We start from the raw sequence: 20,781 nt of genomic DNA, 5'->3' as shown, positions 1-20,781 counted from the left end.
TCCCCTAAACCTTCTCTTCTCCAATGAGAACAGCCCCAAGTGCCTCAGCCTTTCCTCATAAGATTTTCCTACCATTCCAGGCAACATGCTGGTAAACCTCCTCTGCACTCGTTCCAATGCCTCCACATCCTTCCTATAGTATGGCGACCAAAACTGCACACAATACTCCAGATGAGGCCGCACCAGAGTCTTATACAGTTGCAACATGACCTCAGGACTCCGGAACTCAATTCCTCTACCAATAAAGCCCAGTACACCATATGCCTTCCTCACAGCAGTATTTACCTGGGTGGCAACTTTCAGAGATCTGTGTACATGGACACCAAGATCCCTCTGCTCATCCACACGACCAAGTAGCCTACCATTAGCCCAGTAATCCATCCTCTTGTTACTCCTACCAAAGTGAATGACTTCACACTTAGCTACATTGAATTCCATATATATATATAAAATTCCATATTATATATATATAAAACTTACCAGGAAAATAAATTGTAGAGTCTGAGTGGGCGTGTCCTTGGCGCTCGGAGGTCACGTGATCCTCTGATGCATGCGCAGAGGATGATCATGTGATGCTCCGAGACGCAGGCTTGGTCACGTGGTCTCCCTGTTTCTCATTCCGGAAGAGTGCCGGGAGGTCACGTGATTGGCCGTTTCGCGCCCCGGAAGTTTGCGAGTCTGCCGTTTCGTGCCCGAAAGGAGGCCACATGGTGCTCCTTTTCAGAGACAAAGGAGGGTCACGTGGGATCGGACATCCGGGAATGCGAGGAGGCGGGGAATGGAGTCAGAGCAACAGCCAATTAGAAGACAATCTCACTTGAGTGATGGTATGATGTTTTGTATGGTATAAAAGACTGGGTCGGGGCAGGAATACATCTTTGTTCTTTGTGAACTGACTTACTTAGTAGTTTGTCAGGGACAGAAAGGTTTAGACCCAGAGCTCTGTATACTTTATCCACTTACTGATAGAGTAAAACCAGAAGTGTAAGATTAAATATTTTTTCCTATTGCTTTATTTAAAGAGCACGCAGGACTTGGCTCACACATAAAAGAAAATAAGTTTGTAGATTGAGCCTAAAGTCCATCAGAACAGATGGATTAAAAATGTTTTTATAATCAGAGATTGATGGGTTTGCTTTGAGGAGCCGTTTGTCCTTTAACCGGTTAAGTGTTGGCTGGTGTTTGATCTTTGTTTGTTGGTGAAATTTCAATCGAAACTGCTGACGTGTTCCTCAGCTGAGTGATGTACAGATTCTTTTCATGAACTGAATTCCCTGAAAGTGAAACTTCATGGAGCTAAAGGGCTACTTTTAAACAGAGCAAAGTCATTTCGTCAAATAGGAATTGTTTGAACCCACCCATCTCCAACTATCCAGCCCAGTGACTGCATCTGAAATTCAAGCAGATACCAGTTCCCAACTTCTTGTCTGGGGTAAAGTTGTGTTTTGTTTATATTCTCATTTTTTGTGTAACCTGTAAAAGCAAAATCTCCCCAGTAACAAGTGACCTTGCTTGGCCTTTGATTTTCATTGGTCAGATTTGCTGTGCATTGACCTTCAAAATTTGTATTTAAATATCCAGATTCCTTGTTTCCTGACAAAGTGAGTGCGACGCCGAGATCACAGACATCTCGGTGTGCATTCAGTGTGAACTACACGGAGAAATTCACCCCCTCCACGGAAACAGTGCAGGTAAGGACCAGGAAATGGAAACAAAACAGTGCAGCTGTCACATTCAGAGAGAATTGCATTTAAATTTAAACAGGATTACAGCACAACTTGGGCAGAGTCTGGCTCTATCGATCTGCTTCACCCCTCGAACTCTGAAGTTTTACAATAAGAATTCTTCAGGAGGCCAAATCTAAGCGAAACTGTTCCCGGAGCAAACTGTAGAAAATGTCTCGTCGTGCTGTTGAGAAGGGAGTGAGTTGTTTTCAAGTGACAGGATGTGGAGACTGTACTCGGCAGAAAGTTAACATTGAGAAACTGCTTCGGAGTCTTTGGCAATATGGACAAATCATCTTGTTTCTTCTTATCCGTAGGGTTTAAAAACAAACGCATGAAATTAATTTAAACTTTTTTGGGTGCGAATGCTGAGTGCGCATATCTCGTTGGCTTAAAAATACTTTTATGTCCTGAAACAGACTCGCAATGCGGATTTCACCAGTTTCCTCATTTCCCTTTCCGCTTCACCTTCACCTCACCCCAGCTCCAACCTTCCAGCACAGCACCGTCTCCATGACTTGTACTACCTGCCTATTTTCCTTTCCACCTATCCACTCCACCCTCCTCTCTGACCTATCAGCTCCATCCCCACCCCCATTCACCTATTGAACTCTATGCTACTTTCTGCCCACCCCATCCCCCTCTCATTTATCTCTCCACTTTGCAGGCACTCTGCCTCTATTCCTGATGAAGGGCTTTTGCCCGAAATGTCGATTTTCCTGCTCCTGCTGTGCTTTTCCAGCACCACTCTAATTTAGACTCTGGTTTCCAGCATGTGCAGCCCTTGTTTTTACCGATGTAACAAATCAGCCATTTTGTGATTTTCAGTAACAAATAGATTTGTGGCCAGTTCATATGTAAATGGAGCAACATCATGAAAACCATGGGTGAAATGAAGCATAAAATGCCATGTTCATGAGGCTAAAGCTGGAATGGGGCAAATCATCAGGAACTTTGTAGCAATTTGCCACACAGTGTCTGCACATCACCACCAGATACCAGCCAATTTACACATTAATCAAAGGGAGGGTCATTCAGACAACTTTATTTGTACAGTAAAGCCTGCACTCACAATATTTTTCTATTTTCCACTCAGCCTGCCTTCTCTGTTTCCCCAAAGAGAGCAATTTCCTGAAAATATTGAAGGTGAAACACATCTAACAACTCACTCCTTCCCTCACACACTGACTGGGTGAAGATGTAAAATGTTCTGGGATGAAGTTCATGTTCCTGTCCTCACTCTGATTAAGGACGGGGTTCCTCACACCAGTCTTGTACTTTATCTGATGGCGAATAAGGTGCTGCGACTCACTCTCTCTACTCTCCCTCTAACAGGAGAAAACCGAACACAACCAAAGACGAAGAAGTGACATCGTGGGAGGAGCTACGACCCTCTGGCCCCTCCCCCCCCCATGTGAGGAGGGTTCTCTGGAATCACTGGGCAGTCAGACGGGGAAAGCAGTGAGAGACACAGAAGGAGGATGGGAGGAGCCAGCTCCAGGTTGGTCAAGAAACTCCTCGTATTCTGTCATAGGCTCAAAGGAACATAGAAACAGGAAAAGGCCATTCAGCTCATGGAGCCTGGTCTTCCAGTAAATTAGATCATGGTTAGGTCCTCATGATCTCCATGTGATTGTTCTGCAGAACTGAATTGATTTCTGTCATGAATATGCTCCATGATTGAGCTTCCACATCCCTCTGGGACAGCAATTTACAACAACCTAACACCATCTAAGTGAAGGAATTCCTCCTCCTCTTAAATGGCCTCCCTTTTAACTGGAGCTGAAAATGTGTTGCTGGTTAAAGCACAGCAGGTCAGGCAGCATCCAAGGAACAGGAAATTCGACGTTTCGGGCATGAGCCCTTCATGATTCCTGATGAAGGGCTGCCTGACCTGCTGCGCTTTAACCAGCAACACATTTTCAGCTCTGATCTCCAGCATCTGCAGACCTCACTTTTTACTCCCTTTTAACTGGAGACTATGTTCCAGATTTTAGACTCAAAAGCCATCATATATATATATAAATACCTGTCATGTTTGATCAGATTTTTTTAACAGAGACAATGTAGTCAACCCTTATGCAAAATGTAGTTTCTTCAATTCCTCCTCAAATGACAATCCTACCATCGCAAGATTAATGTGATGAACTTCCATTGCATTCCCTCAACGAATGTATATCTCTCCTTTAACGGAGACTAAAACTAGACGCAATACGCTAACTGGGCTCTCATGATTTATAGAAGTGGATCTTTATACCTGGTCTCAAATCCCTGTGCAATTCCATTTTAACAACTGTCATTGGAAAAATGTTGACTCTAAGCAATCAAGCAAAGACAGCATTGCTTTCCAAAAGGGAAATCTTACCAGACACCTTTTTTATTAGAATTGTTCCAGGAGGCATTCAGCCAGGTGGATAAACAGGAAGCACAAGGTGCCATATATTTGCATTTTCAAAAAGATGTTCTATAAGGTATTGCCCATAGGTCCACTGATTAAGACAAGAGCCCATGGTATTGATGGTGTATATGTGTATGCACAGAGGATTGGCTAGCAAATCAAGAATATAGAAAGTTAGGATAATGAGGGAATTCTCACTGTAACCAGTGGAGTGCCAGAGGGATCAATGCTGGGGCCATGATTATATACATTATAAATTAATGACTTTGGATAAAGGAGTTGAATACAGAGGAACCTCGATTATCCAAACGAGATGGGCGGGCACAATTTCGCTCGGATAATCGATTTTAAATATCTTTCCTCTGGGCTGAATGGCCGACTCTGCTCCACATGCTATGCTGTTATTGTCTGTCATACTTTAGTCCATTCACTGAGCCTGTCCAAGACGTGTTGAGGCCTCCTTGTATCCTCTTCATAACTTATTTCAGTTTGGTATCTTCAGCAACTTTGGAAATCTGACAACTGATCTCCAAATCCACACCATTTATGCATCTTGTGAACAGCCATGGATCAAGTGGTGATCCTTACCAAATCCCACTGGTAAACAGTCTGACTTTTGACAATAATCTATTTACAGAGCAACCTTGATTTATCCGAACGAGACGGGTGGGGAGTATTTTGTCTGGGTAACTGTTCAGATAACTCACCTGATCGTAAACAAAAGAAGCCATACTGAACACAAAATGTAAAAAAAAGCATGGTTTGCAGAGTTTTTGTTTCAGTAAATCAATTTAAAATGTATACAAACACTGGATATTGCTTAAATGGAGATCAAATCCTGAAATATTCCTGAAGCACTCTACGTATTTATGGAGGAAAGTAGAGGATGTAATGTTGTGCTCTACTGGAGACTCTGTTTAAATCTATAATTTTGATGAGTCTGCTATTTAAACTAACTAATGTTTGCATTCTGCAAATTGCAGAATTTTAAAATGTTTTATTCGGAAGTATCTTGTGATTATAGCAATAGGAAATAACACTAGAACAACATTCCAGGCTGCGTGGAGCATGTTGCACAAGTCTGGTTAAACTGAGAAGGATGAAACCCTGACTGTCACATAAATATGAAAATCCCAGCATTAAACAAGGTCCTGAACAGCTTCTACAATCACAAGAGCATTTGTCAGTTCCCACTGAACGCAGTATCACGATAGAAAAACAGAAGCAGCGCCTCGCTCATGCATTTACTTTCTTTATCTTATTTTCCATGAGTGGCCTGGTAAAGTGACAGGAATAAAGCACTTACTTTTGCAAAGAGCTGTGCAGCTAACTCTTATGTTAAAAAAAATTCCGTTGCTGGTACTTGTGCTTCTTTGTTTTTGCTAGAGTTTCCACATGTTCTTCAGTACAGATTATCCAACTTCACTTTGCATCATTGTAAACAAAAGATGCAATCGGCACACCAGTGTCGGTAACTCCTCTTTAATGTATCTTGCTCAGATAATTGAGGTTGTTCGGTATTCCTAATTTCTGCTTTCTCACTGTTAGCTATATTTATATGTTTTGCCCCAACCCCATGCCTTCTAATTTCATTCACAAACCCACATAGGACCTTATCAAAAGGGAGCTAACCCACTGATTCTCCTGGATCAATGCTAAAAGTAATCACCTCAAAGAAACACCAATGAGTTTGTCAACAAGACTTCCCCTTCACAAGTCTATGTTGACACTGAACAATTCTATCATTCTTTTCAAATAGCCACTTATTACATCTTTTACAGATTTTAACAGTGAGTGGTGTCAAGGTAACAGCTCTCCCTCTTCCTCCCTTTGTGAATAATGGTGTAACATTGCTCTTCTCAGTCCATAGGAATGTTTTCAGAATCTGCAGAATTTTGAAAGATAATCACCAATACATTGAGTATCCGTCTGGGATGAAGCTAACCTGGTCCAGGAAAGTTACTAGCCTTCAATGAAGTTAACTTTTCCAGCATTAAATGTTTATGAATGCTTATTTCTTTCAGTCACTCAGTTCCATACTCTCTTCGTCTGTTTGTATTTCTGGGAGATTTTTTTGTATCTTCTACAAAGGCAGACACAGTAACCATTTAGTTTCTCTGCCTGTTCTTCAAACTCCAACTGCAATTTGCCTACATTTGTTGGAGCTAGTTTATTTTCCATTTAACATACCTGAAGAAACTGTTATAGATTACCCTGAAATTCCTTGCTTGTTTACTTTCATGATTCTCTTTTCCATTTTTAAATCTTTTCTTGGTCCTTCACTTGGTTTTGAAATTGCAATCATCAGGATTACAACTTTTTCTAAGCTAATTCCTTTGAAAAAGGAGGGAAGGCAATGGGAATCAACGGTTACAGGAACTTGGCAGGAGGATGATGTTGAGAAACATATCAGCCATGATCAAATGGTGGAGCAGTCCTGATGGTCCCAATGGCCTAATTCTGCTCCTGTATCTTATAATCATGCGTGTTATGGTGACAGATAAACAACTCCCACCGATGTTTGCTACCTTTTGCTGTTTCATGGCTCCACCCAAATTGATTTTACATATTGTTCCTTTGGCCTAAGATCCTGTCTTACTAATGTATTGATTTCATCTCTGATCAGAAGTTTCTGCCACTTCCGTTTTGCCTGTCCTTCATAAATGCTAAATATCCTTGGATATTCACCTTCCAAATTTAGTACACGTGGAACCACAACTCCATAATAGCAATTAACTCATTTACCTCAAATTGTCCTTTCACGTTATTAATCTTTTGTGAATGCCGCACAGCATGCCTTCAGATGCAGTGCCTATAATTCGGAATTTTTTGGGGGGATTTGTTTCACTCAAATTGGAGTTTCTCAGCTTCCCATTCCCTTTCTAAACCACATTAAACCCCCAGCAGCACAAGTGAATCTCCCTACAAAGATGCTCGTCTTCTCCCTGCTCTCCCTCTCTCCACAAGATTCCCCAGCCATAAGCTCCATTTTCCTAATTCTATAATGACTCTCAGATGAGACGGAAGGAATTCTGAAGTTACTGCTCAAGTGCCCCTGCTTTTCAATCTCGTTTCCAGCTCCCTGAAAGTTGCTGTCCCTACCCAAGTCACAATCACCACGACCTCCACCAGTTCAGCTTCTCCCAGAAGAATGTCCTGCAATCACTAATGACACTGTTGGCCCTGGTATCAGGGAGTAACACAAATGCCAGTCCTCTTAACTAATGAATCCTTTATCATTCTCTCCTCTTGTCCAGCTGAACCACCCATAGAGCCATGAACTTGTCTCTGACTGCACTCATAAATGCCTTCATCAATATCCAAACTAGAAAATTAATTAGGGTTCTCTTCCTGGTTTTCTAGGACTGTTTGATAGTCACCCATGTCCCTTCTGTCTACAAGATCCTAGCCTGCAGTTTGACTACCTCTGTGAACATGCTATTCACCTTGATCTCAGCCCTGCAGATGCATCATAGTGAGTCTAGCTGCCAATCCAAACTGCAAAGCCCAGAGCTCAGGTTTATATGACTGGTTCCATTATCTGCATTTGTGGTTGGTTATGTCACTGATAGCATCCATGACTTCTCACATGCAACAGGACACACATACCATGTGACCGTGCTGCCTTGCCATCCTAAACTAAACAGCTTCTGTGTCTTCCTCCTCTAGAATACAACCAATCAGTGCAACACTTTACACTTACTCAATATTGTTTGTAAAGAAAGTATTCAGGCAGGTATACAGCTCCTGTACCCTATTAATCTCTCCTCTTCTTCAGTCCTTCAACACAAGAGGAGTATCTGCAACAGCAAGGCCCTGGGTTTGGGCTTTAACCAAGCCTCCGTTCACTTGATCCATCACGACACTTGAGCCTCAGAAACAGCAGTTTGGAACCACCCCTTTGGGAGGGCTTAGGAGAATGAAGGAAGGTGATTCATAGACTGATGAAGAGGAACGTGGGGTGTGGAGGTAGACATTTGATTGCTACTTTCTAGAAAGAGAGAGAAAGGCTATGATTATCCTCCAGTGTGGTAGCAATGAACCTACATGTAATGGGTCCATCAGTAAGAGGGATGACTGACATTCATCTCGTTGCTCACACAAGACCTTTTGTAGAAATTGGCCATGACAAACAGTTATATTTAAAACAATGATTTCATTTTAATAGTCAGTGACAAATTAAGTGTGTTAGGAGGCTCTGAACATTTCTAGGGATTATTTAAGCTTCTGGATGTAAGTTTGCTCGCTGAGCTGGAAGGTTTGTTTTCAGATGTTTCATCACCTAACTAGGTAACATCATCAGTGAGCCTCTGGTGAAGCACTGATGTTAGTGACCCACTATCTGTTTATGTATTTAGGTTCCCTTGGGTTGGTAATGTCATTTGCTGTTCTATTTTTCAGAGGGTGGTAAATGGGGTCCAAGTCGATATGTTTGTTCATAGAGTTTAAAGTATTCAAAACGATCGGTACCCAATGAACACAGTCCACCAATTTTTCCCCAACAAACCCAAACAAGCAGAAGAAACGCATCCAGAAACCCTAGCCACTCTCCCCCACATCAAAGACATATCGGAAATGACTGCCAGACTACTCCGACCTCGTGGCATCACGGTAGCCCACAAACCCACCAACACACTAAAACAGCAGCTTATGAACTTGAAAGGCCCGAAACAGACAACAAGCAAAACTAATGTTATTTACAAAATACTTTGCAAGAATTTAACAAACACTACACAGGACAAACAGGCCAAACACTAGCCACCAGGATACATGAACATCAACTAGCCAGAAAAAGGCATGACCCACTGTAACTAGTAGCCTTACATCCAGATGAGGAAGGACACCACTTTGAGTGGGACAACACATCCATCCTAGGACAAGCCGAACAGAGACATGCACGAGAACTCCTAGAAGCCTGGCATTTCAACCGCAACTCTATCAACAAGCACATTGACTTAGATCCCATTTCCCAGTCCCTGAGAAAAAGAACAGCAAATGAATCACCAACCCAAGGAAACTAAATACATAAATAGAAAGAAGGTCACTAACACCACTGCTTCATCTGGAGGTTCACTGAAGATGTTACCTGGTTTGGTGATGAAACATCTGAAAATGAACCTTTCAGCTCAGCGAGTAAACTTACGTCCAGAAACTCAACCTCCAGAAGCTACAAATATTCTCAAAACTCATTATTTAAGCTTATTTTCTTTCAGAGATCAACGAGCTGAAACTTCAAACTGTTTAGAAGATGAAACAGTGGAATCATCAAACTCTACATTCTTCACTGATGAAGAACTCACCAAACTCAAGTCTGATTATGACATGGGTGGAGTGGAAAAGGTTAAAACAGTGGTACAGCAGAAAGTAACTGAACTGGACAATACAGAACTTAATGTTGCAGTAACAGGAGAAACAGGTGCAGGGAAATCTTCCTTCATCAATGCGATGAGAGGACTTGAGTTCGATGATGAGGGAGCAGCTGAAGTTGGTAACATAGAAACCACAATGGAGCCAACGGGATACAAACATCCCCACCTGCCGAATGTTTGTTTCTGGGATTTGCCAGGAATTGGAACCAAAAAATTCCCTGCGAATAAATACCTGAAGGAAATGAAATTTAAAAAGTATGATTTTTTCATCATCATCTCATATTGTCGATTCACAGAAAATGACACAAAACTTGCCAGAGAGATCAAACGGCTTGGAAAGAATTTCTATTTTGTTCGATCAAAAATTGATAATGATCTTGATTCAAACAGAAAGGGAGGGAGGCAATTTAATGAAGAGGAAGAACTGGAGAAGATCAGGAATGACTGTATCAGCAAGCTGCAAGAGGCTGGGATCCCATCACCCAGAGTGTTCCTGATATCAAACTTTGACCTGAATCTGTATGATTTTAGTCTGTTAAATAAAGCTCTGGAAGATGGCCTTCCGAATATAAAGAAAAGTGTATACATCCTCGCCCTCCCAAATATCAACTCGGAGGTTGTGGAGAAGAAAAGGAAAGAGCTAAGGAAACGAGTCTGGATGTTGGCGACACTGTCTGGGGTAATTGGGGCAGTGCCAGTTCCTGGAGTCTCCCTGGGCTGTGACATTGGGATAGTAATTGGAGGAATAGTACATTTTCGTCAATGTCTGGGTCTGAATGATTCCTCTCTTCAAAGTCTGGCCAAGAGGGCAGGGAAACCTGTGGAGGATCTGAAAGCAGTGGTGACAACTCCCCTGGTCGGCGGGGAGATAACCCCCGATGTTATAAACAGATTGGCCTGGGGTGCTGCTGCTGTCACCATTTCAGCAATCGAGCTCGCCCTTGACATCATCCCAGTGATTGGTTCCATCTTCGGAGCAGGATCTTCGTTCCTTGTGACCTACAAACTGCTGAGTGCTGCACTGGATGATCTTACAGAGAGTGCACAGAAAGTGGTGACAGCTGCATTTGGGACCAAAAATGATATAAACCAAACATCAGTGCAGTGAGTGGATACTGCAGTTGATGGATAAATGGGATCTAGCCCTAAATACTGATGAAACTTTACTCAAATATTCCCTTGTGACTGACTCATTTTTGAAAATATTCCTCCCTGATATCAAGGAAATGTTATTGCAGAAAAAACAGCATCTTTTTTGAGGTGTATAATAAGGTGAATTTTAAGACTCCAATTAACTTCACATATTCCTGGCACACTGGCTATCCCTTCATGAAATACAAATAAAATACGTGTTCCCTGCTGCTGGAATCATCCAGCACAGGATGTATCCATTCAGCCCACTATTCCTCTGGTCAGAAATATCTGTGTGTCCACAATGACAGTGATGGACAGCTCTTTCTAACATTCAGCTCCTTCTCTGTAATGGTGTCTTCTAAAGTATGACAACAGCATTATGACTGAAATGGACTCCTACAGAAAGAAAATTCACTGGGATTGTGTTTATTTTTGATTATGGGTAATTTCCACATTGGTCCCTTTTTCCACCTTCATAGCTATCATTCACATGACATTTTAAACCTGTGTTAAGGTTAACAGTATAGTCTTCCTCCGAGCATATAACAATCCCAACATAAAGCCTTATCAAGAGAAAGCTTGTTTTCCAATGCTGTTAAACCCATCAGCACATTCAGTGTACAGCCCACTCACCTGGCGTTAGAACAGTTGTTGCACAATGCAGAGAATGTCAGAAAAGATTTCAGTTTTCTGCAGATCTCAATATACATGATATCAAAATATGGATGAAGGCACTGGATAATGTAAGAGCGAAGGGCCCTGACAACATGCAGCAATACGACTGAAAGCACCAGCTCCACACCCTGCCAAGGCCCGAGGCAATTTGTCCATTTGAATCTAACTGACAAATAACACAGATCGAATAATGAACCACTAACTGCCTTTGCAGTCTCCTCTCAATCATTAACAAAGTGATGTTGCTATCAAACAACAGTTGCTCAACAATAACCTGCTCTCTGATGCTCAGTTTGGTTCAACCAGGCCCGCTCAGCTCCTGGCCTCATGGCAGCTTAGATCCAAACACGGTCCAAAGCAGTGAACTGCACAGGTGATGGGAGAGAGACTGCACTTGGCATCAAGGTCCCACCCCTCAGTACCAGTGAGACAGGACTTGCAGCACCCTGATGCAGCAAGGTTAGCGGGTCGCATTTAGTTCCAGGACATTAACAGAATGGAACACATTACACATGAATGGACAAAGAATGCTTGGCCATTGTCTTTGCTTGTGAACATTTTCATCAATAACTACTTCCAGGAGACAAAATCACATTCAGAACTGACCACAAACCACTTCAAAGTAATTTTCCACGACTGCCACTGTTCTGCTCCAAAAGCCGTCACTCACAATACAGAGGTAGCATTTGCAAATGCGAGGCAGGCGACTGAAGCAGATGTAAATTGCAGACATGCTGTTGACAGCAGCTTCCCAGTGAAGACAGTACAGGATACTGGAATCATAAATTGCAACATCCACAGAAACAGTTTCTTTGGTCCAAGTCATCCACACTGACCAGACATTCCAATCTGACCTCGTCCCATTTGCTTGGATTTGGCATATCCTTCTAAACCCTTCTGACTCTTATACCCACCCATATGCCTTTTAAATGTTGTAATTGTACCAGCCTCCACCACTTCCCCTGGCATCTCATTCCAGACACGCTCTACATTCTGTGTGAAAAGGTTACCCCTCAGGGCCTTTTTAAGTCTTTCCCCTCACTTTAAACCATATTGACATAAACTGTAATCTGTTGTCATTTTCGGACACAATTCATAAAAGAAACCCTTCCACTAACAACTTTGTATTTCCAAGGTTCATGTTGTACTAAAGCTGACACACTCACCTCTACGACCATATTACTCACTTACCCTCTGCCAGTTCCCCCATGGGTCCCAGCTGCTGAGATACTATAAGACAGGAGGACCAGTGATTGCAAGGATGACTGTTACAACATATGCTCATGGACCAAGATTCCTTTGTTCTGAATCAAGCTGCCCTTTTTAAACACATTAAATAAAAGGCAAGTTTATTTTCAGTCAAGCTCATGTTCTGTATCTGTTTTTATGGCATTACCATATCATTGGAGTTCAGCTTGCGTTGACATTTGTATCGGAAAGTGTTCTAATTAAATGCTGTGTTATCAATAAATAATTGATTATCATTTTGGGAACCGTTAACAAAGTTATTGTTCAAAGAGTTCAAATTATTTTGGATTTCTTCCTTCCTTACCACATTATTAAGTTTTGTTTCCTTCCAAAATATGATCAGAAACTTCTGAAGGCAGGAGAGTGAGTGAGAGACTAACACTGCCTCTTCCAGGGAAGGCCCACTGCATCACAATTCAATTAGGCAGTGGCAAGGCCACAAGTGGACTTCCCCGGGAATCAGATGCACGGGGATGGAGGTCTCATTTGGATGGAGCTGCTGACTAAACACAGGCCAATGGGTCTTATATTGGCATGTCATAGAGGAGGCCATGGCTCCTGCTGGAGATACACCCATTCAGAGTCCAAGGATTGCAGGGTGAACTAGGAGAAAGGGAAGTGATGGGGTGGCAGGGGAGTAGGTTTTGTGGTTGGGGCTCTGTCCAACGACAGACAAGCACCCACCTGTGAGATGTCTAATCCCTTGATCAGATACTGATTGGCTTTGGATCAAGAGATCCTTGCCCATTCCTCCCGAGGTGACAAGCTGTCTGCATGATTTGGAGATACTGGGGTTGGACTCAGGTGTACAAAGTTAAAAATCACACAACACCAGGTTATAGTCCAACAGGTTTAATTGGAAGCACTCGCTTTCAGAGCACAGGTCCTTCATTTGGTGGTTGTGCAGCAGGAGAACAGTGATAGTGCATGCTGCATAGTAACATGCCAGCTTGCCATGGGGTTAACCCCAGCAGCAGTCAGCTAAGACCCCTGAATGGCCATTACTTGGTCTTAAGGGTCTCGATTGGATGGACACGATTTGCTGGATGGGAAAGTTGACCGTGGGCCTTCCTACACTTAATTCTCTGTCTAATGAGGTGCCCTTCCTGCCGCCAAAATCACCAATATCAAGGGCCAAAGATTTGACCCACATCTTTGAAATGAAGAGATTCCTCCAGTTGTCAGATACTTTTAGATCCTTATCTGTTCAATCCCTAAGAACTGTACATACTGGTGTAAAAGTCCAATTTTTTGGATGGTTTGTTTAAGCTGAAATTAGGGGTTCGACTATGACACGAGTATTGTTTTTGAGGGGATGAAAATCATGCTTAGTGTGAGTCAAAACTGGCCAAACAAGATCCAGATCTCTAGGTCAAATAATAAACAACAAAAGGAGAAAGAATTATGGCCATATTGAATATTTATCGCCAAAATAAATGCCTCCATTCTGCTTGCTACGGAAGAGTGGTATTGTCGTACTGTATTCCAGATACCAGTCCAGTATACTCGAGAAATAATTGAATTTTTTCACTAATTTATAAAGTTAAGTTTATGGGGTTGACTATTATAGGGATGCCTCAGTTCAAATTAGTGCCCGTTAAAATACATACCGTATCGGTAACAGAAGCCCAGCTGATCTCTAAACAAATAAAGATGCAATACACAAGAATTACAGCAATTCTGAAAACCTGGAGAGAACGTGACAGCTGGTGGACTGGAAAGCCGGACTGGAGCGTAATGGGTACGGTCACTGACTCATAAGTGTTGATTTGTTATCTGTGAATAACCAAGGTTGACTTTTACATGAGATCTATGGAAAAATCCTAACATTTTGACCAAAAACATGGGGTCAACATTTACATGAGATCGACTTCTACTCGAGTATATACGGTACTTGCAAAGAATCAATGTCCCTTTTCTCTCCAAAGTCATTGAAAATGATGTCACCTCCCAAATCCATTCCCATTTATTCTGGAAGTTTCTTAACTTGATCAAGTGTATCCCAAGAAATTGTGGGAATCTAACGAAGAAACTGCAGGATCCCTAGTCGACATATTAGTATCATCGACAGGCACAAGGGAGGTGCCAGAAGATAGAGGGTAGCTAATGTTGAGCAATTATTTAAGAAGGGCAGTAAGGAAAGGGCTGGGAACTACAGAGCAGTCAGCCCAACTCTCACATACCCAAACTCTCACATTGAGGATTTATATACAAAACTGGCACAGGGGTAATGTCCTTCACATAGTTGAACATGAGACATGTGTACTTGCAATTGTGGTTAAATGAGGATTTCCAAAAGTATGCGACAATTAATTCCCATAAGGGCTTGTACCAATATATAAGACTGCCATTTGAGCAATCATCAGCCTGTACTATTTTTCAGTGGATGATGGAGAACATTTTACAATGTTCTACCCTGGTGGTCAACCCGAGGTTGCTATTTATTTAGATGATGCAGTAATAACAGAGAAGACCAATGAAGAGCACGTTGAGAACTTGGACATAGTCCTTAGCCGTTTCTTGCACATGGACATATGCATTTGAAGTTAAAAATGTGTGTTCCAGGTACATTGGGCTACAGAATGGACAAGAAACATTGGAAGATAACGTGAGGATGAACAAATGTGCTGGACTCCCATGTCAATAGTGGAGATTAGGTCTTTCCTTGGATTGGTAAATTATTATGGAAAGTTCATACATTACCCTGGCCTCAATCCTGGCACCCTTACATCTGCCATTGGAAAAGGGTCAGCCTTGGAAATGGTCTTGCAGCCAAGATATCGTCGTTAGGGAAATGAGGAAGTAGCTTTCATCATTGAAGGTGTAAGCACCCTATTGCTGCAAGTGAGATCTGGTGCTGACATGTGATGCCTCCGCAGACAGATTTGGGTCCTGGTGGCTACCAGTGGCTCAATGGAATGGAATGCCCAATGATGTCGGCTTTCTGGACTTTGGCTGAAGCCTATGCTATTGGTTAAGTTACATCAATGCCTTTACAGATGTAAATTTGTAATAACAGACCACAAACCACTGCTAGGGCTATTCAAAGAGAACAAGCCTGTGTCATCCAGGGTAGCACGGTGGCTCAGTGGTTCGCATTGCTGCCTCACAGTGCCAGGGACCTTTGTTCGATTTCACCCTCGGGTGACTGTCTGTGTGGAGTTAGCACATTTTGCATGAGTTTACTCCGGGTGTTCAGGTTTCTTCCCACATCCCAAAGATGTGCAGGTCAGCTGAATTGGCCAGGCTAAATTGCCTGTAGTGTTCAGGGATGTGTAGGTGAGCTGAATTAGTTAGGGGTAAAATGTAGAGTAAATGTAGGGGAATGGGTCTGGGTGGGGTACTCTTTGAAGGGTCGCTGTGAGCTTGTTTGGCTAAATGGCCTATTTCAACACTGTAGGCATTCTATTAGATTACATTAGCTTCTGGTCGAATTCAGGAATGGTTCTCATTCCAAGTGTGCACAATTACATCGTCCAGGAGGCCAAGTAGCAATGGCGGATGCCCTGAACTGCCTCCCACTGGCAGATACACCAGTGGTAGTGCTGCCACTGGAAGAATCCATTTTCAACGTGTGGACGCAAAAAAGATGCACTCTGAGCAAAACTGAAACAGCTGGTAGTGATGCCGCGAATATAAGGGCCATCACAACCAGAATAGCAATCTTTCTGGACCTGGCGAGTCTACACCACTGGAGAGGACGCCATGTTATTATGTCGGACATGAGTGATTGTCCCGAGGAAAGGTTGCTACCGGATACTCTATCAAAGTTATCCAGGGCTTATCCAAATAAAGATGTTGGCGAGAAGTTATGTCTGGTGGCCAGGATTGAATATAGATATGTTCACATTGGTGGGGCGTTACCCAGAGTTCCAACAAGGACAAAATGTACTGCCAGCATCTCCCCAACATTCACAGGAATAGTTGGGTAAACCCGGGATTTGGTTACACTTGGAATATTCCAGCCCTTTCGTGGTCACAATATTCTTCAATATTGTGGATGCCTACTCAAATTGGTTGGACGTGCATAAAGTTCATTCATCATCCACAGGGACCGTAGCAAAGATTTGAGCATCCTTTGTAATCCGCAGTCTCCTGGAAGTGTTGGTCACCGACAATAGGTCATCCGTTACCAGCGGGGACATCGAGTGTTTCCTAAAATTGAATAGCATTCGGCATATGATGACAGCTCCATATCATCCCTTGTCCAATGGTCGAGCAGAAAGAGCCATCCAAACATTGAAGGCAGGCTCAAAGAAACAGCCCATAGGTTTACTCGATACTAAACTGACCTGGTTCCTGTTTGATAATAGGACCACCCCACATGCAACCACTGGAATAGCTCCAGCAGAGTCACAAATGGGGAGAAGGCTCCATGCCAGGTTAAATCTGATCTTCCCTGACATGTTGGGGAGTGGGCGAGGATATAAAAAGCCATCATAAACACTAATGTCTGACACAAGACTGCTTTAAGCAATCGAGCAGGTTTACTTCAGGGGATGACATTTGGTGCCAAAACCATGGAAATGGCCCTGTGTGGGTAAGAGGCATGGTTGACGCAAGGTCAGGTTCTGTGGCGTACAAAGTCTGGGTCGGTGAGGCGGTCCTGAACAAACATATGGACCACATCAAAGCTGCAAACTCACAAACAGGGCAAGAGCAAAACATAGCTAGCCCCTTAGAACAGCTGGCAAGGCTGTGGAAAATTGTGGGCTTTTTCCTCCATCTATTGTCAAAAAAAGCCTCGGTGTCTGAGATGGACACGGCACATGTTGCAGCCTCCATGCTTTTACCGCCTGAAGAAGAGGACAAACTTATTCCGAGACACTCCCTGTGCAGGCGCTGACCTAGTGTCCGCTATATGTCACCTGTACACCTTACAATGTGTGCAGGAGGGTTTACAATGTGTGCAGGAGGGTTTCCTGACACAATATGTCGACAGGCCAACAAGAGGGGAGGCTATATTGGATTTGGTTCTAGGTAATGAACCAGGCCAGGTGTTAGACTTGGAGGTAGGTGAGCACTTCGGGGACAGTGACCACAACTCGGTGACTTTTACTTTAGTGATGGAGAGGGATAATCGTGCGCCGCAGGGCAAGAGCTATAGCTGGGGGCAGGGGAATTATGATGCAGTGAGGCATGACTTAGGATGTGTGGATTGGAAAAACAGGCTTCAAGAGAAGAACACTAATGAGATGTGGGGATTGTTCAAGGAGCAGCTACTGCGTGTCCTCGATAGGTATGCACCAGTCAGGCATGGTGTAAAGGGCCTTGTGAGGCAGCCGTGGTTTAGTAAGGAATTGGAGTCCCTTGTGAAAGGGAAGAAGGCGGCATATGTAAAGATGAGGCGTGAAGGTTCAGTTGGGGCGATTGAGAGTTATAAGGTAGCCAGGAAGGAGCTAAAGAGGGAGCTAAGAGAAGCGAGAAGGGGACATGAAAAGTCTTTAGCTGGTAGGATTAGGGAAAACCCAAAGGCTTTCTATAGGTATGTCAAGAATAAAAGGATGACTAGGGTAGGTATCGGTCCAGTCAAGGATAGTAGTGGGAAGTTGTGTGTGGAGGCGGAGGAGATTGGAGAGACATTAAATCAGTACTTTTCATCAGTATTCACTCAGGAACAGGACACTGTTGCTGATGTGAATATGGAATCACAAATAATTAGAATGGATGCCCTGGAAATATGCAGGGAGGAGGTTTTGGGAATTTTGGAAAGGATGAATATAGATAAGTCTCCTGGGCCTGATGGCATTTACCCCAGGATCCTATGGGAAGCTAGGGAGGAGATAGCAGAGCCATTGGCCTGGATTTTTATGTCGTCATTGTCTACGGGAATAGTACCAGAGGACTGGAGGATAGCAAATGTGGTCCCATTGTTCAAGAAAGGGAGTAGGGATAGCCCTAGTAACTATAGGCCAGTGAGTCTGACTTCAGTGGTGGGCAAAGTCTTAGAGAGAATGGTAAGGGATAAGATTTATGAACATCTGGGTAGGAATAACGTGATCAGGGATAGCCAGCATGGTTTTGTGAAGGGCAGGTCGTGCCTCACAAACCTTATTGAGTTCTTTGAGAAGGTTACTAAGGAAGTGGATGAGGGTAAAGCAGTAGATGTTGTGTATATGGATTTTAGTAAGGCGTTCGATAAGGTTCCCCATGGTAGGCTAATGCTAAAACTTCGGAGGTATGGCATTGAGGATACATTAGAGGTTTGGATTAGGAATTGGCTGGCTGGAAGGAGACAGAGGGTAGTAGTTGATGGATTATGTTCATCTTGGAGCGCAGTTACTAGCGGTGTACCACAAGGATCTGTTTTGGGACCATTGCTTTTTGTTATCTTTATAAATGATCTAGAGGAAGGACTTGAAAGCTGGGTAAGCAAGTTTGCGGATGACACAAAAGTCGGTGGAGTTGTGGATAGTGAGGAAGGAAGTGGTAGGTTACAGCGGGATATAGATAAGTTGCAGAGCTGGGCGGAAATGTGGCAAATGGAATTCAATGTAGCTAAGTACGAAGTCGTTCACTTTGGTAGGAATAACAAGATGATGGATTACTGGGCTAATGGTAGGCTACTTGGTAGTGTGGATGAGCAGAGGGATCTTGGTGTCTATGTACACAGATCTCTGAAAGTTGCCACCCAGGTAAATAGTGCTGTGAGGAAGGCATATGGTGTACTGGGCTTTATTGGCAGAGGAATTGAGTTCCGGAGTCCTGAGGTCATGTTGCAGTTGTATAGGACTCTGGTGAGGCCTCATCTGGAGTATTGTGTGCAGTTTTGGTCGCCATACTATAGGAAGGATGTGGAAGCTTTAGAATGAGTGCAGAGGAGGTTTACCAGGATGTTGCCTGGAATGGTAGGAAAATCTTATGAGGAAAGGCTGAGGCACTTGGGGCTGTTCTCATTGGAGAAGAGAAGGTTTAGGGGAGATCTGATAGAAGTGTATAACATGATTAGGGGTTTAGATAGGGTAGATACTAAGAACCTTTTACCGCTAATGGAGTCAGGTGTTACTAGGGGACATAGCTTTAAATTAAGGGGTGGTAGGTATAGGACAGATGTTAGGGGTAGATTCTTCACACAGCGGGTTGTGAGTTCATGGAATGCCCTGCCCGTATCAGTGGTGAACTCTCCTTCTTTATGGTCATTTAAGCGGGCATTGGATAGGCATTTGGAAGTTATTGGGCTAGTATAGGTTAGGTAGGATTCGGTCGGCGCAACATCAAGGGCCGAAGGGCCTGTACTGCGCTGTATCCTTCTATGTTCTATGTTCTATGTATCCAAGGCAGAGTCAGAGGTACTGGCCCCATTTGTAAACACCCCAGGAGAGGCTACAAGATAAACAATAGGCCTATGTCCCTGGGTGTGGTGATTATAAGCCTGGGGATTTCATGGAATGAGTCCCTGATTGGACCAGCTTAACAGCCCTAATCAGGGAGTGCTGGCTGACAGATAAAAACAGGAGCAATTCTTTTGTGGAATTGTTTGCGGAATTGTTGAGTTGGGGGAGCAACATTGTAGAATGCATAGAGGATTTGTTAGTAAACTAGAAGCAGCGAGTAGACCTTAATGGCGCAGTTTACATTTAGGAACTCACTGAATAGGAGCATCCCACAAGGATCAATATTGGGCCACAGCTGTTACCAACCTAAACTCCTGATTGCCAATGAAGAGACAAAGACTAATGTTTGTACATTTGCTGATGATATAACGTGGAGTGGAAAGGTAAGCTGCGAGGAGGACACACAGAATGTGAAAAGAGATAGACAGGTCAAGAGAGTGGAGAACAAGATGGCAGTTTGAGTACAGTGTAGATACCTGGAAGATTATTCATGATGGTTGCAAGAATGTGGAACTACCAAATGGTGATGTTCAGAGAGATCTGGATGTGCTCAGACAAGGAGAACAGAATGTCAACAGGCAGCTGCAGCAAGCAATTAGGAAAACAAATGGCAAAGTGTCTGTTATAGAGGGAGGATTGAAGTTCAGGGTCAAGAAGTCTTTCTAAAATTGGACAGGTTTTGGTAAGGTTACACCTGCAGCACTGTGTGTAGGCCTGGCCTCTATATTTAAGAAATGAAATCATTGCATCAGTAAAGTTTCATTATGTTGGTCCCATTGACGTGGGGCTTGTATTATGCTGAGAGACTGAGTAAATCTGGAGTTCAGATGAAGAGAACATATTTCATTAAGATAGATAACTTTATGAAGCATTTGACCGGATAATTGCTGAGAGTCTGT

At 43.1% G+C, this 20,781-nt stretch overlaps 1 protein-coding gene across 1 annotated transcript; it reads left to right on the top strand.

Annotated features, from left to right (window-relative positions):
• Positions 1-879: 879 nt before the first annotated feature.
• LOC132820440 (interferon-inducible GTPase 5-like) lies at positions 880-12,754 on the top strand. The gene is made up of 4 exons (XM_060832577.1): positions 880-1,432; positions 1,582-1,691; positions 3,060-3,225; positions 9,336-12,754. The coding sequence occupies exons 3-4, from the start codon at positions 3,206-3,208 to the stop codon at positions 10,597-10,599; spliced, it is 1,284 nt and encodes a 427-aa protein (XP_060688560.1). The 5' UTR covers positions 880-1,432; positions 1,582-1,691; positions 3,060-3,205; the 3' UTR covers positions 10,600-12,754.
• The last annotated feature ends 8,027 nt before the right edge of the window (positions 12,755-20,781 follow it).

This window comes from Hemiscyllium ocellatum, chromosome 11 (assembly GCF_020745735.1).
Source record: "Hemiscyllium ocellatum isolate sHemOce1 chromosome 11, sHemOce1.pat.X.cur, whole genome shotgun sequence".
Classification (NCBI taxonomy): domain Eukaryota; kingdom Metazoa; phylum Chordata; class Chondrichthyes; order Orectolobiformes; family Hemiscylliidae; genus Hemiscyllium; species Hemiscyllium ocellatum.
The sequence above is the reverse complement of the archived record's forward strand: the minus strand, read 5'-3'. Positions and strand labels throughout refer to the sequence as shown.